The following is a 26651-nucleotide window of genomic DNA, read 5'->3' on the forward strand; positions in this document are numbered from 1 at the left end:
GATGTTACATATTATCTCGGTTCTGCATTTTGGACCTAACAGTCATAAACATGATAAGGGAATTTCGTCAGTCCTGGAGTCTGCAGCTCAGGCGAAGAGGGAGGACAGCGTCTGACTTACTGAAACTCATTACTTACCTTCTCATAGGGTTTGTAGAAATGGCTAACGAACCACTCTTCGTCAATGTGAGCAAGTGGATTTCGGAGAATGAAAATGCCTTCCTGCCGCCAGTGTGCAACAAACTCATGTAAGTGACTGTCAGCCAATTTATTTTTGTTGATTCTAGAATGGCTTTGATCCAAGAGAGTCCTGCACACATTTGGTATCCTATCAGACATAATTAATTAATTAAAAGTCAAATAATTTAAGTTTAAGTTGGTATATGACTTGTTAAGTAGGCCTAACAGTAAGTGCAGGCCTGTGATTGAAAGTCACCCCCTGAACTGACCTGTAATAGGCCTAGAATTCTGACTGACTGTACATCCAGCACATCTGTCTCCTGGTTCTGTAGGTTCCTTTGTCCAGACTTTGTCCAATGCATTTAGGCTACTGTATCTCTGTCATAGGCATTTTCGCCAGCTGAACATCATGTTTGTGGGCGGTCCCAACACTAGGAAGGATTATCACATTGAAGAAGGTGAAGAGGTGAGGTTACAGTCACAACAGCATTAAGTGTGTGTGTGTGTGTGTGTGTGTGTGTCAGGGGTGGAAATTACATATGGCCACTGGCAGATTTTTGGTTAAATTTACCAGCCTCTCAATATTAAATTATTACTTTGTGCCTGAAATCTACTAACCACTTTCATATTTGACCAGCATTTGGCTGGTGGCAGGTGTGTGTGTGTGTGTGTGTGTGTGTGTGTGTGTGTGTGTGTGTGTGTGTGTGTGTGTGTGTGTGTGCGTGCGTGCGTGCGTGCGTGCGTGCGTGTGTGTGTGGGGGGGGGGGGGGGGTGGGTGGTGGGTGAGAGAGAGGGTGTGCTGTAGAAACAGAATGAATGATCAATGTATAAAATACCTGGACTAGCACTCAACTGCCTCAAAACAAAAACGGGACAGTAAACTAAATTGTCACCAGCCAGTATTTCTCCTTTTCATATGTAGTAGGCCTGTAAGGCTGACAGACAGAGGACAGAGAGAGTAGCCTAATGTCAAGCTAGATTGTAACAATGGCCTGTCATGTGTTATAGCCTACTTACTGAATTACATCAGTATTGCCATAAAGAGTAAGCTTTCAAATGGTTCATAAATGGAATATGATTATTAATGGTATGGCAAGCCCAGGAAAATTTTTTATATAGCTAATTTCATACAGGTAAGTAGATTCTAAGTGCTTTACATAAACATAATGTGTGACACAGTATGCTATGAAAAGAATCCACAAATCACAAGAAACATACTCTTATTTGGCCAGTAGGGACAGTCTAGTTCCATAGTTTACTGCATTGAACCTCTGGCAGTTCTTGTACTTGACTGTGCTTGTCTGTTTCTTTCCGGTTCCTTCAGTGTTACTTCACTTAAGCAATCATACATCCTCTCAGATCAGCTCTACTGCTGTTTAAATGTTAATTTGGTGACTGGTCGTTCCCAGTTTCATCTTCTAAAACAAATCCAATGTTTACACATAACGTTTCAGCAGACAACAGTAATGCTTTTTAGATAGATAGCTTGATTGTGAAATCATTATTTCAAGGTTCACATTACACGTGCAAATGCAGCGCTATGAAACCCATTATTTTCAATGGCTTGCATGCGCAAGAACTGGTCTGCCGCTGCACCGAGCAAAGCGCAGCGCAAGCGGTTTTCTCATCAGAGTGACCTGTAGTTATGTGACAAGCTCTCCCTTCACAGTCAACAGTTGCATAGTGAAAGGCAATGCAAAAATATTTGTCATGCTAATAAAACTTACTTGAATTGAAAGCTTAGTGCTCAGTGAGCATTGATCTATGTTCTTCTTCCATGAATTATTATGAAATTACCGAGAGAGTAGTGTGCAACTCCTTCAAACATGGCAAGCATTTTTGATGCTGCTTTTGTTTTCAGCTCTTCTATCAGATCCATGGGGACATGTGTCTGAAAATAGTGGAGAATGGAAAGCACAAGGACATCCACATCCGTGAGGGAGAGGTGAGGACTACTGAGCATGTCAATCGCATTCTTATTGTGTGCAATTGAAGAAATCGGGAGGTCTTTTCCCGGGTTTTAACTTATCTGTGTGTGTGTGTGTGTGTGTGTGTTTGTGTGTGTGTGTGTGAGAGAGAGAGTGTGTGTGAGTGTGTGTGTGTGTGTGTGTGTGTGTGTGTGTGTGTGTGTGTAGATGTTTCTGCTCCCCGCTCGGATCCCGCACTCCCCACAGCGGCAGGCCAAAACAGTGGGTTTGGTGGTGGAGCGCAGGAGACTGCTAACTGAGAAAGATGCCCTCAGGTATCAACAAGCTTAGCCATACTTAGGCTGTGTATGTCCAACTGGAGATACTGTGCTGTCTGAAATAGAGCAATGCAGATGAGTAAGGATCAGGGCTGGCAATATGTTCTATGTCAAAAATGGCTCTTGGTTGTTCTCATAAGATGACAGATTCTTTTGTTTTATTATTATTATTCAGTCAGTTACTGCTAGCATAATCTTCCTCTGACATGCTTGTCAATAGCTTTATTCAAATTAATCTGCCACCATATGCTTAACCAGATTATGCTATGGTGGATCTGATACCAAAGAATGAGCATTAGTGAGCCGCAGTTTGCCTGTATGGTTGACATAATGTTGTAATACCAATGTGTGGTACTTGCAGGTACTATGTGGACAACAGCACTGAGATCCTGTGGGAACGCTGGTTCCACTGCAAGAACCTGGGAACCCAGCTGGTACCTGTCATTAAAGAGTAAGAACACAAACGCCTCAACTGGGCACTTTTTTGTCAACAAAACATTTCAGCACTAATTTTCCTGCACTATTGCCTTACTCAATAAAGATAAAGTGAGTCTGTAAGAGAGAGTAGGTACATTTACACAACAGCATTTTCACGCTGTAACATTTCAGTTTAGGGTTTTAGATTCTAAAATGACATTAAGGATACTGCTGTTTCAGGGTGTGTGACCTTCTGGTTTACTTCACTCTCAACCATGTCAAACACAGTGTCAGTATCATTAGTCAGATATGACAACATGTAAAGTCAGTATTCATAAAGCTTTAGAAAGCATATTCATAAATCCATATAAAGTATTCATAATGCTTAATAATGATTGATGTAGGTGTATAACTAATAGTATTTGAATGTCAGGTGTAACAGTGTTCTAGTATATGTCTATATGACACTTGAAGTATTCTACTGTGTATTAAAGAGAAGTAAAGAGAGTTCAGTTCAGTGTAATTTTATGGACTGTATCTGATCTGCAGATTTTTTGCTTCTGAGGAGCACCGCACTGGGAAGCCAAACCCAGGTGAGTCAGTCTCACACTTGACCCCTTGACTCCAGGTCTACCTCTCTCTATATCTCCTGTGGGTGGCCACGCTCAGATTTTCAATTTTCTCATGAATTTTCAATAAGTCTTTTTCTTCAACTCATTGAAGACTTTTATCCACCCCATTGACTTAGAAACGTGCAGTAGAAACCATAAGGGAACTTCATATTTCATTCATATTTCAATCCGTCTCGAGCCTTGTGTAGTTAAAGGCTGCACATGCTGCTTTGGTGGATAAGAGGAAAGGCATCTGGCCTTAGCATTGCTTCAAAAGCCTCCTCCAAAGGCTTCACTACAGAGACAGGACCTCCACCCTTACCCTTTTAACTCTGCTGCATAGGACTTCCCAAAGCCTTCCTTACCAGAAGTGCCTAACTTCACAACCCCTCCACCACCACCACCACCACCTCCCTGTGTGTGTGTGTGTGTCTGTGTGTGTGTTCTTGGTAAACTTTGTTATCAGCAGCCTGGCATCTGTACTCTTGTAATTAAACTCAGTCACTCAGCCATGACTAGGGCACAGGCAGCCCACATTAGTAAGGGGGACCTTACTAATCACCAATCAGAGGGTTTCATTAAAGAAGAGAAATCAGGGGTGCAGCATGGCCTGGGCTGCTCACATGCCACTGCTAAAGCTCTCTCATTCAGAGAGTACATGCACACTTTTCACCGTCCACATACATTTGAAGAGTTTGGTTCCAAAACGCTATATCTCCATTTTTAAAAACATTATAAAGTCATGTTATTTAATTGTGTATTTCAGGTAATATCAATCAAATTGCTGTTTTGATTGAGTAAAGATAAATCAAATAACAACACCCAAAACAAACTGTAAAAAATGATTTATAAAAAGTAATTAAAATGGTGGATATAGCGTTTTGGAACCAAACTTTTCATTTTGTAGTCAGAATAGGAACTGGCTCAACTTCTGCTAAACACAGGAACAGGAACGCTCTACTCTAAGAACAGATCCCTCCTTGAGTGTGACTGTAAAAAAAGTAGAAAACCACAACTAAACTCAAACTTCTGCTAACCCATTAACTCAGTGTTGTTTGCCTCTTTCTCTCTGTCTTTCTCTCTATTTCTCTTTCTCTCTCTCTCTCTCTCTATATATATCTGTGTGTGTGTGTGTGTGTGTCTACAGCGGACCCACCCAAGAAAGCCCCCTTCCCCCTGAACACTGTAAGCGTGATGGCACCATTCCGCTTCAAGGACCGTGTGGATGGTCTCGGTGCCGATATCGCCAGTGGCAAACCAGTGGACATGTTTGGGCCGGAGTTCGAGACAGAGGTGCTGTACCTCCCTGCCCTCTAGGGGGCACCAGTCAATAAAACAAGGCCTGTGGGCCACCCTACAGGAGTAGCCAATCAGGGAGGGGTCAGAGGTCAGTCAGGATCTGTTGGGTGACTAGACAGAGATCCCAGCTGAGATGGCATGTTAGAGTGCATGTTATCTACAGGAAATGTAGAGAATACATATACAGAATCCCAGTAGACTGAAGAACTGAATTTTGAAAAGGACCCATGGTTGATATATTTATTGATATATTTATTGATATATATATTTATTGATATATTATGCATCAGGAGAGAGCAACTCTGAAGGACTTGTTTGCGGTTTCAGATCCACCTTTCATGGTAAACATTCAGTAGATGAGGAAAGTATGTGTGCAATCTGGCTCCATGTACCTTGTGTTTGTGTTCCTTTTCTCTCCCCTTGACCTTTGCACCCAGCCAAAGTGTGTGTGTGTGTGTGTGTGTGTGTGTATGTGAGAGAGAGAGAGACGTGTGAGGAGTGGGCTCTCTCTCTCTCTCTCTCTCTCTCTCTCTCTCTGTCTCTCTCTGTCTCTCTCTCTCTGTGACTGTGTGTGTGTGTGTGTGTGTGTGTGTGTGTGTGTGTGTGTGTGTGGGCTGAGGGGAGGAACAGGTAAGAGGGGTAGTGATGTTGATTATGCATGTGATTGGCTAATCCTCCCCTACTGCAGTTCTGCTTCTAATAACTGTAGCGCAGGGGCACATGCACGGCAGAAGCCTGGACAGATTGTACAGTGTTCCAATACTGAACTGGCATTGGTCATCAGCCAGTTGTCATCTGTGGTTAGTGAAAAGAAACAGACTGTTACTGAAATCTGACAGGAATGTTATTGAGATGGGGTTGCTACAAAATACACTCCTGTGGAGTAATACCAACTACTCCACACAAAGTATTACTGATGTTTTTGCCTGCTCATGCAGCTGGGTCCAAACCTTGAATACGTTTGTAGAAGGAAGGATATTAAGAAAGAGGATGGTGCTGGTTGTGATGAAAGCGGCATTGCTAATAACAGTGATAATAGGCCTTTTCACACTGCCAAAATCGCCGCAATTTTATGTACCAGAATCGCGGAACGACTGTCCCTTTCACATAGACCAAGGCGGAACGGCGGGACAAAGTGTCTCGCCAAATTTACAACCAAGCCCCCTAGACATTTTGCCGAGTTTTTTCGTTCCGGCACCAGTGTGAATGGGTCGAAAAAGGCGGAAAGGGGAATCTGGGCGGGCATTTCGATGCTATGTCCAGCCCACCACAGGAGATTGCAAATAAATCTAACTGATCAAAAGCAGCAATAGCAGAGACAGCACATTATGTCGATCTTTAAATTCACAAAGTCTCCAGTCATTTAATGCCTGCTAGAGTTGACTGTAGCTCGGAATGCAATCGGTTGCCATAATAGGCTATCCTAAAATCCAGCGATAAAACAAAGCATGAACTCATAAGCGTCTGTCTGCCCTATATGTATATCCTCTGATTGTAATGCTTACAAATATCTAGCTGATATTTGTAACATTTATTTTATATTTGGCCTGTTATAAAATCATGGTAACCAAACAATTAGGATTTGCTTTGCCTACACTGCTGTTTGGTTGTCCCAAACTTTGAGACGATCCATACTCGCATTAACTGAATCTTATCAACCCGAACTGCGATGTTCCAAACAGAGTGACTGTAGGATGCAATGCCTAATAATCTCACTGCCTTTGGCATAACTGCTAACAGTGCGCCTATTGTTAAATACCTGAAAAATATTAACCTGCTGTTTTCTTTTCATGACGAGCACTAAGCTTGAATGATTTATGACTGAACTTCACTTGCATTTGTAGGGTACTACAAATGCAAGCTAACCAAAGTGCAGTCGGTTCTCCCACCATGGTTTTGGAAATCACACACCTGCTGCATCTGAAGGCCCACGCATAATAAGGCCTACGCCTATCACTCTACACGCCCCCTATTGCACGTCACATTTTAATTTGCTAGCTGATCCTGCCTCCTGGCTTCCCAAAATGCCGCGTCATGTGAACAGATCAGCAGGCCGGCAGATTTTCACCTCATTTTCAGACACATGTTGCGGCAAAAAGACGTTTCCTCTTCCCGCAAATTTAGCGTAATCTCTGTGTGAAAAGGCCTAATAATGGTGGTAATGGCAGTGACTGCATTAACATGCACTTCACTCTCCCTGTTATGTGTTTGGGCATGCAGGCATCATATCCTGATTTTAGAACCCCAGATAAGTCCTTATCTCCGTTTTGAGAAATATGGTTATGCTAGCTGGGGCACTCTGAAAGAAACCATTCCTCAATTGAAGGGTACAACAGAGTTAGCATGAAATTTGTACAATAATTTGTTTTCAATGTCCTGTACAAATATTTTGTACATTTATGTTCCTTGCTGTATGAAACATAGGATACATACATATTTGACACATTATGGATGTTATTATTTGAATAGTATGAGAACATATTGTTATTATCATTATTACATACACAAGTACGTATTACATATAAGTAATTTTGGCAGGACTGTATAAGTCAAAAGGGGAAGCAACAACAAGCCTTTGGGCTGCTGACACTGGATGGGCAATATTGCCAGCCAGGGTTCCAAGGTTCATAAAGGGGTGTGGGGGGGTGGGATTGTTTTGTAGGGCTTTTGATGGTGGTTATTACACTCTTGTAAAAGAACTGGGTAACAATATTAATTATAATCATTTTCTGAGGGTTTATTTAGCTGGGGTCAAATTGACCCCAAGGATAAAGAGTGTCGGTAAGATTTGAGGATGACACAAGGGTCAAGTCCACATAAACGCAGTCAGCGATGCTCCTGTTCCACATGGTGTTGTTGTTGTCCACAGGTGCTGTTGCTTGGGCCAGGGGAGACCAACACCACCAAGCATGAGACTGATCGCTGGATCTGGCAACTGGTGGGTTCCATGGTGCAGCAATGTTATGGGATTTATGCCGCAGCGGCTGATTTGAGTTAATGCATCTATATATATGTATATATATATATATATATATATATATATATATACACCGATATACTATATAGATAGATAGATAGATAGATACTGTATATATATATATATATATATATATATATATATATATATATATATTCAACACTGGCCTTCTTTTTTTCCTTACCTGCCAATATCTATCTATCTATCTATCTATCTAGTATATCGGTATAGATAGATAGATAGATAGATAGATAGATAGATGGATAGATATTGGCAGGTAAGAAAAACAGAGGGCCAGTGTTGAAACAGTTGAATAGTAACAAAGTCTGAAAGACAACAGCAAGTTACCTACATATACTTAAAGAAGGAATCTGTTAGTCCACCTGTGGCCCTTGAGTTCATTCATTCAGTCATTAGTCAGTCATTGCGGCTCTACAGTTACACTCTACACTACAAGTTCATTCATGTATTAGATAGTTACAAAAGTGCTGGCTACAGCTGGCCCCCTGTACTGAGGCTGAGGCTGGCCCCCTGTACTGAGGCTGAGGCTGGTCCCCTGTACTGAGGCTGAGGCTGGTCCCCTGTACTGAGGCTGGCCCACTGTACTGAGGCTGGTCCCCTGTACTGAGGCTGGCTCACTGTACTGAGGCTGGCCCCCTGTACTGAGTCTTGTCTATTGTGTGTTTCAGGAGGGTTCCTCAGAGGTCACTCTCAACGGTGAAAAGTTCAACCTCACCATGGGAGACAGTGTGCTGATACCTGAGAAGAACGAGTTAGTACACAACCTCTGTTTCTCTCTCTCTCTCTCTTTATTTTTCTCTCTTTCTCTCTGTCTGTGTGTGCTTATGCACCTATTAGTACAGTACACATGACTTTAGACTTTGCACATACTGTACATGTTTGTTTTGTGTGTGTGTGTACACATGACTTTAGACTTTGCACATACTCTACATGTTTGTCGTGTGTGTGTGTGTGTGTGTGTGTGTGTGTGTGTGTGTGTGTCATCTGCATCAAGAAATACATGACCTGAGGACATGAGTTACATTTATAAAAAGATGAAACAAAAAGTTAACGCACTCAAGCTTGAACTCTTTTAACTTTTTTGCCAAATTGTGGCAGAAAGTGAGTGGAGAACAAGAAAGAAAAAGATCACAGACTCAAATGATACTCAAAACTTCAAAATAAAAAATAATAAAACTAAAACTCAAAATAGTTATGATAAAGAAAAAGAGCACATAAAAAAAAAATAGACAAAATGACACATTGTGAGCGACTGACTCAAAGGAAACAATTTAACACTAGTTCTTCATTGAGGCCACCAGGATGAACCGTTTGGAGCTCATGTATCCAAAAGGCTTCTGTTTTAAGTAGGATATCCCCCCTGTCCCCAACCCTCCTATGCTGACATACTAATTCAATGCCCTGGAATTTCAATGTGCCGATATCATGCAACTGGGGAAGAATTGACAGAGATTAAGTTACGGAAATACCGCGAGATATACTGGATTGCAAGAATGGGCAAGTCTACCGATGGCTCTCCACCCCTAGGCACAGGTTTCAGCCTATGGCCAACTATGAAACAGAGCCCTCCTCCAGTGGCCTTTCCACTGACGAATCGGGAAACAAAGGCGAGGGAGGGGACACCGTTCACAAACAAGAGGCACAGACCGACACACAGAGGTGGAAAGAGGCGTAAGAAACAGCGGCTGGCCGCCGAAATCTTGTATGTATTAATTTATTTCTCGAAGAGATTACTTAATGGCGATGAAATAACAGTTTTGGAAAAAGGCCTTTCTTTTGTGCCATCCAAGAAGGTAGATCCCTTCACAACTAAAATTGAACATTTTACGTTTTTTCGATCAGTCAAATTGAGGGCATTTTTCACAAAGGACAGTAGTACCTCCCATGCTCTACTGAACCTGCCCCAAGTGTTTCGGTTCAAAAGAGACCCTTCAAATCGAAAAAAACTGTTCATGACCCCTGTTCTGAATTCCTCAGAACAGACATTTTGCTGATTGGTTGACCTGGAGGTGAGTAGTCGACTCACCTCCACTAAAAACGTAAACTTTTATCCTAATGTATCCCTTAATGAACATGCGGCTTTGCGCAGCCTTCAGGATCTCAATTTGTGGACTGGCACATTAAACCACTTGTTTGGACCTTACCGTCATATCTTAAGGACTCTACAGATTTCTTGAATAAACTACAGAATGTTGTTATATCTGGGAATGGCATGTTGTGTACAATAGACGTACCGGTAACTAGTCTTTATACTAACATTCAACACGAGTTGGGTTTGTGTGCCCTAGTAGTATATCTTAATTCTTTATACTAACATTCAACACGAGTTGGGTTTGTGTGCCCTAGTAGCGTATCTTAATTCTAGGGAGAACCATCAGCGTCTGACCAAACTTCTCTGAGAAATGGCACATAATCTTGACTATGACTTACTATATTTGAAGACACATATTACCATCAAATTAAGGGTACTGCTATGGACTCTCCTTTTGCTCCCAATTTTGCAAATTTGTTTATGGGGAAATTTGAAAATGAATATAATGCCAATGAGTTTAGTTACTGCCTTAAGTGTTGGTTTTGCTACATACATGAGGACAATGTATTTTTTGTCTTTAGTGGCACTGTTGAACTCCTACATCAGTTTCATGTATATCTCAACTCTTAAGCTCTGTCAAATTCTCTGTAGAATTTAGTAGAGACAGTATATCATTCCTGGATGTGAATGTCTGCAGGACTGCTGGAGAGACAACAGTGTATCGCAAGCCCACCGACAGAAATAGCTTTTTACGTTATAGTAGCTGCCATCCACCTTCTATGAAGAAAGGTCTTCCCTATAGCCAATTTCTGAGGGTTCAAATGATATGCAATACTGATGCGGAATTTGAAATCCACTTTTTCATGACAATTTTCTCTCTAAAGGCTATGATGAGGCTAACCTCGATTCTTGCCTACAAAAGGCGTGCAATACCGCACGCACTGCACTATTAGAGAAGAGGGTGGTCAGCCAAGACGAGCCGCGATTGACCATAGTCAATACATTCTCTCCATTGTCAGGTGACCTCAAGTTAATAAACACTGGCATATTTTGTTTACTGATCCATAAGTTGGTCATTCTTTTTCAAATTCCGCATCATTGTTTCTTTTCTCCACTCAGTTTTGTGCCAATTTGGCAATTAGCTGACGTCACATCTTACCAAGTAACACCTTGTCCTATCCTCGGTAAGACGCTGAAGACGGCATAGGCCGAAACGTGTCTGTCTTGTGACATGCATTCTGAAAAATTGTGTTGTTAAAGCTTGAGAGTGTGTTTACTTTTTTGTTTCAGCCAGTGCTTCCTTTGTTTTCACACCCAAAACCCACTTTTTTACGCTGAGTCGAGTGCACCTATTTCTTGCCTGTTACATTTATAAAAGGAAAGTGAACTATTGAGAAGGGAATTGTATTATTGTATTATATAATCTGTCTGTGTGTGTGTGTGTGTGTGTGTGTGTGTGTGTGTGTGTGTGTGTGTGTGTGTTTTACAGATATCACTGGAAGAGAAGTAAGGACTGCATTTCTTTGTTTGTTGCTCAAGACCATGACCGTAAAAAACCCTTCTAATCAGCCTCAGCCTTCTCCGGATGTCTCTGTGTGTGTAAGTGAGTTTCCAAGAGATAGACATAGAACAATATGGGATATTGCATTAGGTGTACAATTGCTAAACTTACTTATTCCTTATTGTTAAACTTTAATCTTTAATCGATCATCGCAGGGTTTTTCTTGCAAGATGGTACAACTTGTTTGCACAATTGGTTCAAAGCTGACTCAGGCAGACACATATCAGGGTTAACAGTCTAGTGACATTCTTATGTGAGATGTGGGCCTGATGCACTTTATGTTGCAAGCTCACTATCAATGCTATCATAGGCTTGTCAATTACTTCACACAGGACTCGATAACCACGAAATCTCAGGTTTATGTTTCAAATAATTTAACTGTTACCATACTGGCATACTACATTCTCTTAAAGCACAATGCTATAGTGAATAACTAAACTGCATTCCACAGTGTATATATTTTTTTGTAATTGATCAATAATGTGGGTAAATAATTATTATAGTGGCCCCAATCTCGGCATCCTATATAATAATGAGATAAAATGGCTTGTGTTATGCAGACGCTTTTATCAAAGTAACATGGTTGGACTGGTAACAGCGGGCTGGGAATTCAAATCCAGGGAGACCAGTTTGCAGGCGGCAACACAACCACTGTTCCATCACGCCACACATGAACCTTAACTTCTGTGCCTTCTGTTACATTATTCACATTAAAAATATCTCATTAGGTTTGGGTCTTTTTTTGTAATATTTAGCAAGAATGTATTTTTACTTTGTATCAACACATGTAATTTTTACTACTTAATTAGTGCAATGTAAAGTTAGCACAGGAACAGTGTATGTTGTCCTAAAATACGCTTCTTATTAACATTATGATAAAGTGTGCCTCTTTATCTCAGGGAGGAAGATGATTATATGTAGATGAGAAAGATCAGGCCTCCTCAGATTACATTACAAACTAGACAGAGTATAGACATTGTATATGACTTTCAACTCTGCTAGACTGTGTGTTCACTGACTGAAAAGAAATCAATGAGGAATGGTGGGTGATTCGGCTGTTAGTTCTGGAATTCCTGGAACTTCCATGTAAACATCTGTGTGTGTGCCTGTGTGTGTGTCTCTGTGTGTCTGTGTGAGAAAATACATACGGAAAAGATAGCCTAACAGGGAATGTAAATGATCGCGTGGGATCTCCTTGCTGTCAACACTTCATTGTTCAACCGATTCCTATCAGCCTCTGGAAGATCATTGATATAATCAACTTGATAGTCTTACTAAAAATGTGTAAACATGTGTCGTTGTGTTTGTATCAGTAGATTTCAGATACAATTTAAGACACAAACTTTATGTTTTGCTTCAGAATCTGCCAGACTTTACTCTCATCCTGAACATATTGATTGCGGAGTCTTTTACTGCCTATGGCGAAAATCTTAATGTGAATAAAAACTTTCTAGACGAACATTGGTACTTGTATCAACAAGGATTGTGGTTTATATATCACACGATCTTAGTCAGGGCCAATACACCAATAGAACACCAATAGAACACTGAATGCTAGTTTAAACACTTAACTTTTCAGGTAGCCGATAGGCTAATCATTAGCCTTTCAGACATAGACATTAGAATGTCATTATAATGCTGCTAACATTAATATAATGTTTTAGTGACCTTGTTGTTTCTATGAACATGAATTGTTGTTTATAGGAAACATCAACTTAGTCGAGGCATAAAAAGCCCTGTATCTCATTAAGTACTTCAACTTTTGAACTAGCTAGCTAGCTGATAGCACATGCAAGTTGGATGCTACCACCGGCTAGCAGCTAGACACTGCAATAAAATGGTTAGCAAACCGTCCATGCCCCCGTGACTATTTCATTGTTTCAAGGACGAAATCAAGAGTGTTCAAAGGGGTGAAAACCACTTTAAATCGGGTCACATTATTGACTGTTGTGTGTCCGAGGGTTAGCTTGTGGGTTTTGTAAGGGCCAGCATGAGGGACAAGACCTACAAAGTTGTGTGGTGAGTTTTGCAGGGAGGTTGGTAATGCTAGTTAACATTAGCTAGGCTACTGTAGCCTTCATACTGTACGAGTCATATCATCAATCATTAACCTAAAAATACTTCTTCGTACATTTAATGAACATTTTGCGTAATAATTCACAGCAAACTGAATATGGTGGTCCAAGAGCAGACCATGCACCGGTCCATGCAGGATGGCAGTCAGATATGAAGCACTGCACAATGTTGCTAACGTTAACCGCTTTCACACACACACGATATAAAATACACAATGATGATATAACATTCAATACCAAAACACGATTATTTGCACGATTACTCCTGAAATAAACTATTAACTGCACATTCACTATATACAAATCACTGTTTGGAGGAAAGGCTTCCCATGCTGTCGCCGGTTGGAAATGATTTCGCGCTGGTTCGTGCATTGCTTATATATTATTCAGTGAGGCGTGGTGGTTTATGGGATTAATCCTTCGCTCGGAAATGAAAATATGTACACAGTCTTGTACCTTTGACTTTTTTTGGACTTTCTCTTCGTTTTTTCACTCGAAATGATATGTTGTATGCTTATGAGTTACTCCGTAGCTGATTAGCCTAAGACATGCTCTAAAACTCTTTAGATACGGATTTTTCCTAAACCGAATTCAACTTTGCGCGGGTGAAAAACGAACTTTACGCCATGCGCAGGTGCCCAAAATACAGCCCATTGTGTAATAAAGTGGAATGACACAGGAAAAAAGTATTGAACGCGCCTACTGAAATTCCTTAAATACTTTGTGGAAAAGCCTCTATTTTTAACGACAGCTTCAAGACATTTCCTGTATGATGAAACTAATCAGTCATACTGTTCAGGTGTGATTTTTGGCCAATTTTTTAAAACAGATAGTCTTTTAAAATTGAAGATTCCAGGGGTCCCTCTTGTGAATCCTGATTTTTAGTTAACTTCCAGAACTGTTCAATTGGATTTATGTTAGGGCCTTGATTTACTTTCTCTGAAACCAATTGAGAGTTTCCTTTGCTGAATGCTTTGGATCATTGTCCTGCTGGAAGGTCTAGCCGTGTTTAAAATACTCCATTCATCAATCCTTCAATGAAGTCTGCCAGTACCATGAGATGAAATGGTGAAATGATGCCTCCACCTCCAAACCTCACTGTATTGTTAAGGTGATGTACAGTGCCATTTCTCCTCCAAGCATGGTGTGCAGTATGACATCCAAGAAGTTCAATTTTGCCTATACGCCTGACCAGATTACATTCTCTCAGTATTTCATAGGCTTGTCCAAACGAGCTTCGACATGTTTTTTCTTCAGTAATGGAGTCATGCGGGTGGCAGTGTAGTGCATTAACTATGATTTTCCCTGTAACAATATACCCTTGCTGCCTCCAAGTCTTTCTGGAGCTTTCTGTGAGTGGTCCTTGTCTACTCTTCTTACTGTCCTTCTGACTCCCTGGTCAGAGATCTTGCGAGGAGCTCCTGTGCATGGCCGATTGATGATGAAGTGATGTTTTTTTTCCACTTGCAGACAATGGCACCAATGCTGCTTACTGGATGATTGTGAAGTTTTGAAATGCATCTGTAACCAGGTCCATTGATATGTTTTGCAACAATAAGGTTGCAAAGGTCACCCATCATGAAATTGTTCTTGTATGACAGCTTGGTAACGAAAAACCTTTTAATAGCCCATCAATATATACAAACCAAGCTTATATTCATTTGCACAGGAGGGGTAATTATTCTCTAATTCCAACTTGTTCTTTGCCTTGGTGTACTGCTTTTTCTTATTGTTTTCAATGTTTTTTCCCTGTGTCTACTTATGGATTTTTAATGTAATGAAATTGATTTTTTAAATATGTGTGGATGACCTGAGTAAATACTAATATCTGGTCAAAATGTCATGTGAATAGCTTCACTGGAAGTATACTTGCTGGAAAAAAAAATGTTGAATATTGCATTCAATACTTATTTCCCCCACTATATCAGCCATGTAGATCCAACTAAATACTGTTGTAATAGGAAGATATTCCATGCCATCTGTTTTGATAACAGTTGTTCTGTTGCAAGAGCTGATGGCAACATACAGGGAAATACAGTGTTGCAAGAGTGCTAAAGTTCTCAGTACTTCCACTTTTGCCAACGGCTTCTGTCATGTGCTGGGTCATGTGATGTTGACCATGGGGGGTTTTGCCATGAGTGGTGATGGAATGCATGAACGCATACACACACATCTGACGTCAAAATGTACAATGATTCATACTGGCTAAAGGAAGTGTAAAGCCAAACAAATTGAAGAGTGTGTCATAGAGCATGAGGAAGGTAAGAGAATGAATGGAAGAATATCACAGAAGCACTTGCACTGTTACAGAGGTGCTGGGCTGGTGTGAAATCATCAATGTGACTCCTCAGTAACTCATCTTGCCTCATCACCCACACTCTTGGGCAGTAGAATGACATTATATTTTGGCTTTGTGTCATTCAGGGTCTTCCCCCCTGATCCCTGGTGGTTAGCCAGAGGTCTGACGTTAGCCAGGCTACCTGGTGGTGGTGACACAAGTATATTGTGATCATCCTAAATGCCAGAGCATGGTTGATTGATTGTTTGGGGGATGTCATAACTGACAGAGGATTTGGTAGCTCATCAGCAGGTCATACATTTGTGTGATTTATAGCATCTCAACTTATCTTCGAGATTTTTTTCTCCTAATTTCATGATTTTGTATGTTGAGGGAGTGGTGATTTGAAACATGCCGTACCATTGTCAGTACAGCACAAAGTGATTAACGTAATTCACAATCTAAATGTTACAAATGTAACAATTGCATTTGTTCATGGCAACCACTGGTGTCAATTAGCCTAGAAATCCAGACCTATATCCGAAAGATTAAGGGTCTGACTACAAGTAAATGAAAATGGCCCAACTCAAGGGACAAATTCAAATTGTGCTCTCGCGAGAACTCTGGATTTCCAGGGTAGGTGTCAATTGCTTTCATCATAGAACAAGTCCACTTGTTATGCTTAGACACAAACTCAGTCACGCACCCTCAAACTGGGGAGCTATGTAGGCGCCAGTGCAAATTGCCAGCTTGACCCCACTCCTTCTGGCATTAACATCATGGGTCTACTTTGGTGTGTTTGTGTGCACTTTCCGCTTTCAAACTGGAGGCCTAACTCTTGGAAATGACCAGAAATTAAAGAAATTGAACAACACATTTTGGCTAGAACAAGGCAATCTCAGCAAATTTTCAAGCCATAACAGCCTTAGTGTAAGGTTTACATTTTGAAATACAATATTAAAAGTCAGTTATACGATGTCCTGGTTATTTTTGTGCTTTGTCATTGCATTTTTACAAGTAAATGTAGCATCTTTGAAGGCAAGGATCTTTCCTAAAATCAGTCAAATAAATTATAAATAAATAATTGAACCCACTGTCTTATAGTGTTGACAACAAATAAAATAATAATTTTGTTTGTTATCAGCGTTTCAAATATGTACTCCCACACATTCCCACTCCTAAAGCAAACATTTAAATGATTATTTATTCAAACTGTGGGTTTCAGCCATAATCTTGCGCTCACACAAATGCCACACCCAATTTTCTAGATACACCCACGTGAGTGTGTGAGATGACGGTGTTTAGTGTGTGTATAGCAGAGGGTGGACTTTTCCTCTCAGATTCTCTTAACGGTCAGGGGCGCCGTGGGGGGGGGGGGGGGGGGTTGTTCTAAGGGACCAGCACTGAGAGGGGGCCCCCAGAGACATTTGGCTCTCAGTCTGAGGTGTAAGGCACGCTTGCGTCATGCCTCAAGACACATGTTTCAACAGCTGTACAGCTGCTTTACTCTTTTATGTCATATAACATCTGCACATAAGACAAACATCTTCACTAACACTAACAATTCAACCAACAATTAAACTTAAACTTTATTTATAAGAAAAATAAATAAATAATGATTAAAAAAAAAACACAGAGAAGTCATCCACTCAGTCAGTCATTAGCTCTGTCATTCATTAGTCCTTGAGTGGAGTTACTCTAACTGGGCGGGCACGGGGTGTTTATCTCAATGTGTTGTTATCAGGAGCATGAGGGGTTATTGCAGTTCTAATGCAGTCAGATGGGGATTGTTCATTAAGCAAGTAAAGCATGCATTTCTCTATTGGTTTCTGTAAATTACTCACACTCAAGCAATGGCTTATAGGGCAGAGAGAGAGAGAGAGAGAGTGAGTGAGCAAGGAGGAAGAGAGCAATGACAATAATATACATAAACTACAGAAGTACTGCAGTGTATTTGTGCTTTTCATGTGAGTTGCACTATGAAAGTGGCCACATACACTAAAAAAAGTCCAAGTATGCATGGATGAGTGAAGTCCTCCTGGTAGAATGCTAGTGATCCAACACAATGAAGTCTGTGTTGCTGTCCATCTATAAACCTTCAGATTTTTTGGTTGAGGCTTGAAAACAAGAGTCTTGGTTTGATGTGCTGACATTGCACTCAAAGGTAGTATGTGGCAAGTAATTAACATCTCCATGAAGTGCACTGTAGGCATGTACCTGAGGGATTTTTGCATAGATTAATGTTCCACTGAAGATGTTACAAGGTATGACTGCATATCTATTTCAGGGCTGCAAAATACACCACAGAGCCTGAAACTGCCAGAGGCTTTCAAGATGCAGTGTGTAGTTGTAGGGTTTGAGAGAGCTTCTACAAAGGAGACAACTAGGCCTGAGAGTAGAAAATATATATATACATTTCCCAGTAGCCCATGCATTATTTGTGTACTTTTTGTCAATATCAGATTGTTTTCTGTCTCAGAATGGGAATGAATTGGAATGGAATGAAAGAGAACCCACCAGTTCTTGTGATAGTTTAACAAGGTTCCCCTTACAGGAACGACATTGACTTTTTTCATTCAGAACACAGAACATCCAGCCACTTCAGGCAGCCACTCATAAGACATAACAAATAAGAAAGAATTGTCCTTCCTGAGTATTGACTCCATCTGTCTGAGGTCACTAGCACCATGCTGAGTCATCTCCCTCAGCTCTGCAGGCGTAACCTTAATGTGTAGTGGACCACGAGCGTCTCGGCCATCAGCGCTGCCAGGGCCCAGGGAATGGCATACTCCAGCGTGACCAGGCCCAGGAAGTTGTACTGGAACTGGGAGTAGTCCCACGGGCACGCGCCCAGCAGTCGGAGCACGAAGCCCCAGCTGAACTCCCACGCGTAGGTGAGGACGGTGTAGAGGGCCAGCCGAGCCACCAGGGGGCAACTCTTGCGCTTCAGCCGCAAGCTCAGCTCCTCCACGAAGAAGACGGCCAAGCCGTAGATGGGCAGTGCCCAGAGGCTGGTGTGCCCGGGCAGGCGGGGGTCGCGGGTGAGGCAGCAGTCCCAGGCGGCAGTGAAGGCCACCTCGCAGAGCAGGCCGTGGAGGGCGTAGATGTAGAGCCGCACCAGTGGAGACAGAGGTTGCTGTGGGGCTGCCTGGCGGCCGCCGGGTGACTCAGAAGCAGGTGCTTCTGTGTCTCCTCTGTCCCTTGCTGTAGTCAGAGTGTGCACACACACACACACACACACACAGACGAATAGAGTATGTATCTATTAACCACTTTTAGACGTACATTCTGTATGCACACATGTAGGAATGTGATCTTAAGCAGAATCATATATACAAAGACATATGTAGACACACAAGAACACACAGAAGCAGAATTGTTCATGTTCTTCATCGATAAGCGTTAATTAATGACTTGGCAAAAACCTGCAGTGAACCTCTCCCTGGTTATTGATCAAACAATATTGATTGTGACATGAAGGTTTCGGTGAGCTATATTTCAAGAGCAAGGTCTAAAATGCCCTATGACACATTTCCTTCACCTTTGGTTTTGAAAACTAGTTTGGTAACTTAATTCATTACTTATTTGCCCTGATGGAAACTTTTAGGTCTTCTGACTAAACAGGACTTCTTAGTGATAGAACAAAACAAACAAGCATAGTTTTTTGGTAAACCCAGTGATGCTACCGAGCTACAGGTGACGGGGTTTGAGGAGACTGATTAGTCCTCGAATGCCCTCACAACCAGACATGTTGCAATTTTAGAGGTGAAGAAGCATCCTAGTCCCACTCATTTTACAAGCTTTGTCTGCTTATCTTCTTTACTTCCACAATTTGGTTAGGTGTTTTGGTAGATTCAACACTACAGTGTGTGGTTAGCTTATCATAGCTGTCCACGGGACGTTTAAAATTACTATCAAAATTTGCACAGAACCTAAACACCTAAATCATCTAAATGCATGACCCAAGTGTACATGCAGACACAAACATGCATACACATATAATTATTTCTTATTAAGACCCATTGACACACATGTGATTACTGTAGACTGTGCTAGTACTGTATTACCACACTAAATCATATGTATAGGCCTACGACTCATTCAGTACTAGTACAACATCATTAGTACAACAACATTGGTGCAACTTCATTCAGTTCCATATAGTGACACATACATGAACGCATTTAAGATGATGTCACACACATTCAGACACACACACACACACATATACACATGTGTGAGTGAGTAAATGACACACGGTTTGAACAGTGAGACTCTTCTACTCACATGCCAGCCTGGCGCCCACTCTTTTCCATGATCGAGTTCCAGTCTCCATGTTCGCTCAGTGCTGCTCTGTTCTCAGGCTCAGTCTCATCTCAGAAGATCACTGTGTGTGTGTGTGTGTGTGTGTGTGTGCCGCCGTCACGCTCGCCGCCGCTGTTTCAGTATCTCCTCTCCTGCCCCGTCCTGCGCTTGTCCTGAGCTAAACATTAAACCGCGGGAGGAGGAGATGATGGCCGAGGATGATGAGCCGGCTCTGTGGCGCCCAGTGGCAAGAGTGACCGGTGTCAGTTGTGGAAAAGAAGCTATTCTGCCACCTGACCACAGGTGAATAGGTAGGCTACACCTGAGACGCAAGCAATTGGATGTGCATAAAAAGAACAACGATCAAAGGAGAGAAAGAAAGATGTCTTTTCTGTCTTTGAGTGTGGTGGCTTATCTGGTAGGGGCAGGGGGTGATGGGCGTGGTGTGTGTGTGTGCAGTGGGGGGGGGGGGATCACTGGGATGGGCACTTTGCTAAAGATAAGGGATGAAGAAGGGTGTGTGTCTCTGGTTGGCACTGGTGGAAAAACACATTCGCTACCAATGACCAGCAAGATATTTGATGTGTCTGGCCAATGCCACCACGCCCTGACCTCTGCCATATGCTTCTTCGAGTGTGGATAAATTGTGACTAACAGCAAGGAACTGTTTCTGACCCTCTGTTTCCATTCAGGTCCTACACTCTGCACATACAGAAATACAAACTTCTGTTCTTGAATGAGGTAAAAATTCAGGGTCATGTTGTCCAGTGACATGCAATGGCAAAGCACAGAGCACTGAGCTCCATTTTGAGCTGTGATGGTGGCTCTCGTGTTTTTGCATTGAGAGATAAGCCGTTGGGGTGACCACAGTGTTTGCTTTCCTCCATCATGTAATAAAAAAGGACAATGACCTCTCTGGTCAGACCAGAGTCCATTCCCAGCACACAGTCATATAGTACACGGACACATCACACATACTGTAAATAAACACAACATGCTCTCAGCCACTTCCACACATGTCAACACATATAGTACTCTCATAACACGAGGGGAAGTGTTCTACTTCATCTGTGTAGTGGGGTTCACACAAATGGCAGCTCTACACTATGAAACCCATTATTTTCAGTGGCTTGCTCGCACAATAACTGGTCTGCCGCTGTGCCGAGCAAAGTTCAGCACAAGTGGCATTTTGACGCTCTTCCGTGTGCCGCGGCGTGCTGTAAATCATAGGTCTTTTGCACTGAGCCCGGCGGCAAGCACAACTAAGGTCTTGTCACGCAGGCCACATGCATTGTGAAGTCCTTTAGAGAGAGAGAGAGATAAAAAAAGAGAGAGAGAGGGATGGGTGTGTGCATGTGTGTAAGAGAAAGAGAGAGAGAGTATGCATGAATGCAAGCTGATATCAGCAAGTTGCAGCAAGTGCATATGTAAACTGCATTCTGTAAAATGCTTTCTGCAATCTAAGCATTACTCCAAAACCAAGAGGGAAAATACTATATCTCTTTGAACTTTGTGTATCTCTCTGCCCGTGGTGGCAGTTCCAGTAAGAATGACACAAACACATATGTATGACAAGGGTAAGAGACAACTCAAAGAATATAGGCGCCTCACACTGTGCTCAGTGCAGACTGACACGTCTGCTTTCACACTTACAGGGGATGTAGCGTCACCTTTTTTTTAGATGCAACGACATGATAACCAATGTGGTTTCTGAAACAACACAAAAAAAACATACAACACTTAGCAATGTATTACATGTTTGTTCTATTGCTTCAGCACAATTTTGAAAACAGGGCCTGTTTTTGCATTAATTCAAATGGTGCAAGTTTGTGACATTTTGTTGCAGGAATTTACATTTTGAAAAGGATGGTTAGGTTTTGATTACAGAGTTTCACTCAAGGCTTGATGTAATGTTGCTGATGCAGGTGATTAAATCAATATATGTACAGTATACAACACAGTAAACAGTGTGTTACTATTGTGTGTGTGTGTGTGTGTGTGTGTGTGTATGTGTGTGTGTGTGTGTGTGTTTGTTTGTGTGTGTGTGTGTGTGTGTGTGTGTGTAGTGATTTCTGTTCATTGGATCCCCGTCTCCAATCACTCTCTTACTCCTGGCAAGAGTCTATCTGTCTCAGAGCTCAACGATTCTTCTTTATTTGCCGACCCTTGGAAGCCACTCACAAGCAGGCCACACACCCTCCACCAGCCATGCTGCTGAGATGGCATGAAACAGGCATACGAGGGGAGATATCCGTTTCGAAAACGCTGTGTAGCCTAGATATAATCACAGAAACTGAAAGACAGCATGGCATTGTTTCATACTTATTTCATACCTATTTCATTACTGTCACACGTTTTCTGAGACCGGGGTAAGTTGCTCAACAGGGGTAAGATGAGCCACCCCTTTTTTCTAGGGAACCGTATACAAATTGTATCATGTTGTATGATGTTTTAAGGAAGATGGATTCATTCCTTACAATCTGTGGAAAGATGCAGCACATGGCAAATGTGGTAAAAAATATATGTGTAAAAATCATGAATGTTACCTTACAGGCAACAACCATTTTCTAAATCTGTCTTGGCAAATTTTCTGTTGAATCTATTTGGCAAATTCTCAGTTAAATGTTGATGTTTGTTACTGTTTAAAGAAATTAAATGATTGGTTTAAGAAAATAAAAATGTTTTACCTGAAATCTTTGTTTTGGACCATCTTACCCCACATATGGGGTGAATTGTGCCAGAAAACCAACTTTTTTGCAGAGAGCATATCTCTTTACCCTAATAGGTTATCAAAGAATTGTTGGTTACACATTAGAATGATGAAGAATGTAAAAAATGACTAATCTTACCCCTATTCTCCCCTATGGTGTAGACACGGGATGCAGAGGGTTTTTAACGTGTTCACATTAATAAAAAATAGCAGTAGAGTAATGAAAAAAGTAATAAAAGTAGTGCCTTGTTGAAGTGATTAGTGGACAGAAAAACACATGCGCAGACAAAATTTACCCAACCTGCCTGGTAGCCATGGCCATGGTCAATAGACAGTATTGGTGATCTCTTACTAACCCAGACCCAGATGTTAACGTGAGCTTATAAGTCAGAAAAGCATGCTGATGACGTTGATACAGCGGAGCCCCTGGAGTTTTCCCTGAAGGCATTGATTCCAGACACTGATATATCAAGCTAAGACATGTTTGGGGTTGGAACCAAACTGATGGGAAATAACCACATTTCCAAATGACGTGCTGGACTTATGAATCATGTCAAACCATGAACCAGGCTAATCAGTTGGGTTCTTAGGACTATTGAAGGACTCATACAACACACTGTAAAAGTGTGTGAATTATAAAGACTCAACTTCACACTATTAATCTATGTGTTGTGTGAATGGCCACTCTCTGGTTGTTTGTGAATCTGCACGTACTGTAGGGCATCTACAGACTGGATTGTGTTTACATGTAACCATCCATGCACTGATATTCCCACACTTTCCTCCATCTGTGTCTCCACTCTCCACTTTTATAATATATACAAGGGCTCACACACACAAACATATGGGCTCACACACACAGACTAAAAGAGCTGTTCCTTCCCCCTGTGATGCAAGGCGAGCCTCAGAGGAGGTTTACCCTTAAAGTGCATCACTCGAGAGACAGAGAAGTGACAGTGGCAGAGAAGAGGGCAGTACAACAGGAACAACACACACTCACACACACTCTCACAGAAGGAAACGTATGGTACCATCACCAAGCTGTGTCTGGGGCCGACATGAAGATTGTGTTACTGGATACCTGAAAAGTGGTAAGTCAGTGGACAATTTTGTTTAAAAATGAATATTATTTATTCGTAAGTATAGAAGTACACTTTTGTACAGAACTGTATCAAACAGATAGAAGTACACTTTTGTATGTAACTGTATAATAACTTTGTCAACATACAATATCTGAATAAGATCTTAGCTACTATGACAACTCACATTGAATGCTTCATATAATTATATAATTATAATTGTTCATTATAATTTATTTAGAATGAAAACTCTTTTAAGTACACCCTCTGTGGTGGATATGACTTCATAAGTTGTCAGTACTCAGATGGTGCAAGAACCTAGAGGGAAAAAAAATAAGTTGTGTCAGCATATCGCTCCAACTTCCTAAATCTGATTGCGCAGTACAAACTTCCTGCATTTGTACCACACACTTTCTTTTGGGGAGATGTCCCCTGAGACAGCGACATATCAGGGTCAGTACAGCCCCAGTCTCACATAGCCTACTGGAAATCCTTACAAAAAACTCCACATGCCAACATGACTTTTGGTACAAATTGTGTGTAAACTGTTTGGGTGTTTTTCTTTGCAAAGATGCCTGGATGACATGATATCTTTCAGGTTTAGTCAATGAATCCATCAGAGAATGTCACAGTCTTTGACAAGCATGCCTAAGCATTCCATTGCAGTCTACAGCACAGTTATTCAAGATCAATAATACAATGACAATATGTGCTGACAGGCTGAATGGACTGATGTCTTGATACATTTGTCATGTCCACTTCCTATTTGAACTTTGAAACTCAACAAAATGTTGCCAGACTTATCCATTATGTCCAGGCAAATTAAAATGCTAATTTCTGGCAATGGATATTTTTTTATGTAACACTTGATGGTATCTACATAAGAGTGACATGACACATGAACCCTAACCTTAATCCAAACCTCTAACCCTAACTCTAACCCTAACTTGTCATGACATGACAAAAACCGAATGACACTTCTTAACAGAAGCGTTACGTCATAAACATTTATGACTTATTTATAATGTGTATGACACGTTCATGACTGTGTTATGTACTCTTATGTAGATACCGTCAATTAAACCGATTTTTATATCACAACTTTAAACTCTGAATGTGTACGTCTTTCATTGGTATTCCATTTTGCAGCTCAACACATCAGCCATACTATCTGTGTTTCTAGGCCTTGAAGAGAGAGTGAGAACGTGGGGGAGAGATAGGGCCACGATACTCCTGCTCTGAAGAGAAGTGGTGTCACAGGGAAGACTGCAGCTGTACGCCACTGTTACCTTCTTTTAATTCAAATACTACAGAGACTTTCACACAAGCGCACCGGAAGCAATCAACTTTGTAAGCATTTGGGTGTGGTGTGGTGTGCTTGTATGTGTGTGTGGTCATTATGGAGCTCAACACCTCCACCCCAACAGCCAAGTTCCACTGCAACCACTCCTCACAGACTCTGGTGACCTCTGTGCTGCCCCCGGTGATGATCATAGAGGTGGCAGTGGGCTTACCTTGCAACCTGGTGGCTCTATGGATCTTCTGGTTCCGCATGATGGGCTGGCGAGCCAACGTCATCTTCCTCTTCAACCTGGTGCTCGCCGACTTCCTGCTGCTGGTCAGCATGCCCTTCCGCATCAACTACCTGCTGTACGACGAGGATTGGGGGTTCGGTGGAGCCGGATGCCGCGCCAACCTCTTCATGTTGGCGGTCAACCGCTCGGCCAGCATCGGCTTCATGACGGCCGTGGCGGCAGATCGCTATTTCAAGGTGGTCCACCCGCACCACTGGATCAACCGGGCGAGCCCGCGGCAGGCCTGGGTGGTGGCGGCCCTGACCTGGATGCTGGTGGTGGCCCTACGGCTGCCCCTCCTGGCCACGAAGCTGGAGAAGGTGGGCGACGGCGGCCGCATGCTCTGCCGCAGCTTCGACTCCTACGCCAAGCCGCCGCCGAGCATCGTGCTGCACAACGCCGTCTTCACGCTGGAGTTCCTGCTGCCGCTGCTGCTCCTCATCGTCTTCTCGGCGCGCATCACCTGCATCCTCCACCAGCGCAACATGGACCGCGAGCGCAAGGTGCGCCGCGCCATCCGCACCGTGGTGGTCATCGTGGTGGTGTTCGTCGTCTGCTTCGGCCCCGGCGTGTTCACCGGCCTGCTGGCCGTCCTCTACAGCAAGGTCTGGCCCGAGGACTGCCACAGCTACCAGCTGGTCACCCAGCTCTTCAGCCTCTCCATCGGCTTCACCTACCTGAACAGCACCTTGGACCCCGTCATCTACTGCTTCTCCAGCTCCATGTTCAGGAACGCGCTCAAGGGCTCCATCAACCGGCTGGGCTTCGTCAATTTGCAGCTCAGCCGAAGAGGCAGCATGACCAGCGACAGCTAATTGAAGTGGGGTGTCGTCATATCATATTAACATTATCAAATGCTGATGAACACCATTGATGCAGCCTTGTGCTAGTTTATGCATGTCTTCAGCTCTGTCCATCTATTGACATTTACACATGCAGAATGAATACACTGACAGATGAAAAGGGTATTACAACCCACCTCGGTACTTATATGAAGAAGTACAAAGGAACAGAGGATTTAGGGAGCTGGAGGCTGCAGTAGTGGTAAGGACAGTTATAGAATGGAATCCCTTCAGAACATTGACCTTGAGCTTGTGACTGAAATCCATTTGAAGGCCGCTCAAAGTGTAGCAGAGACTAATGTGCTTACAGTGTATATATTGTGTGAACCTATACCTTTCAGAATGTCCCAGGACTATACAAAGATCTGGTTATGTTATAACTGTAACATTGATACATATTCATTTGGATTAGTAAATATCACATAAACAGGGTAGGAATTTCATGG

General features: G+C 42.1%; 3 protein-coding genes and 1 long non-coding RNA gene across 6 annotated transcripts; 2 read left to right on the forward strand and 2 right to left on the reverse strand.

Annotated features, from left to right (window-relative positions):
- The first annotated feature begins 3 nt into the window (after window positions 1-3).
- haao (3-hydroxyanthranilate 3,4-dioxygenase) lies at window positions 4-12635 on the forward strand. 2 transcript variants are annotated; one of them, XR_006023195.1, is made up of 11 exons: window positions 4-247; window positions 567-645; window positions 2041-2124; window positions 2315-2421; window positions 2786-2875; window positions 3391-3434; window positions 4600-4745; window positions 7621-7689; window positions 8418-8500; window positions 11271-11970; window positions 12071-12635. XR_006023195.1 is itself a non-coding variant. In XM_042064856.1 (11 exons), the coding sequence occupies exons 1-10, from the start codon at window positions 51-53 to the stop codon at window positions 11344-11346; spliced, it is 975 nt and encodes a 324-aa protein (XP_041920790.1). In that variant the 5' UTR covers window positions 5-50; the 3' UTR covers window positions 11347-11380; window positions 11903-12069. The 2 variants fall into 2 exon arrangements, 1 of the variants encoding a protein (XP_041920790.1); XM_042064856.1 differs by lacking the exon at window positions 12071-12635 and having other exon boundaries at window positions 5-247; window positions 11271-11380; window positions 11903-12069.
- LOC121684786 lies at window positions 1501-24152 on the reverse strand. The gene is made up of 3 exons (XR_006023197.1): window positions 24073-24152; window positions 7318-7324; window positions 1501-1513 (listed from the first exon to the last, which is right to left on the reverse strand). It is a non-coding gene; the product is annotated as an uncharacterized LOC121684786 (long non-coding RNA).
- Window positions 17266-20510, reverse strand: LOC121684784 (transmembrane protein 229B-like). Its single transcript, XM_042064857.1, has 2 exons — window positions 19983-20510; window positions 17266-18899 (listed from the first exon to the last, which is right to left on the reverse strand). Exons 1-2 carry the CDS (start codon window positions 20029-20031, stop codon window positions 18400-18402), a joined length of 549 nt encoding a protein of 182 aa, XP_041920791.1. The 5' UTR covers window positions 20032-20510; the 3' UTR covers window positions 17266-18399.
- On the forward strand, window positions 22728-26627 carry hcar1-3 (hydroxycarboxylic acid receptor 1-3). Of its 2 annotated transcripts, none has more exons than XM_042064855.1 (2): window positions 22728-23801; window positions 24939-26627. In XM_042064855.1, the coding sequence occupies exon 2, from the start codon at window positions 25189-25191 to the stop codon at window positions 26176-26178; it is 990 nt and encodes a 329-aa protein (XP_041920789.1). In that variant the 5' UTR covers window positions 22728-23801; window positions 24939-25188; the 3' UTR covers window positions 26179-26627. The 2 variants fall into 2 exon arrangements, with proteins under 2 accessions (XP_041920789.1, XP_041920788.1); XM_042064854.1 differs by having other exon boundaries at window positions 24973-26627.
- Window positions 26628-26651: the final 24 nt, after the last annotated feature.

This window comes from Alosa sapidissima, chromosome 16 (assembly GCF_018492685.1).
Source record: "Alosa sapidissima isolate fAloSap1 chromosome 16, fAloSap1.pri, whole genome shotgun sequence".
Taxonomy (NCBI): domain Eukaryota; kingdom Metazoa; phylum Chordata; class Actinopteri; order Clupeiformes; family Clupeidae; genus Alosa; species Alosa sapidissima.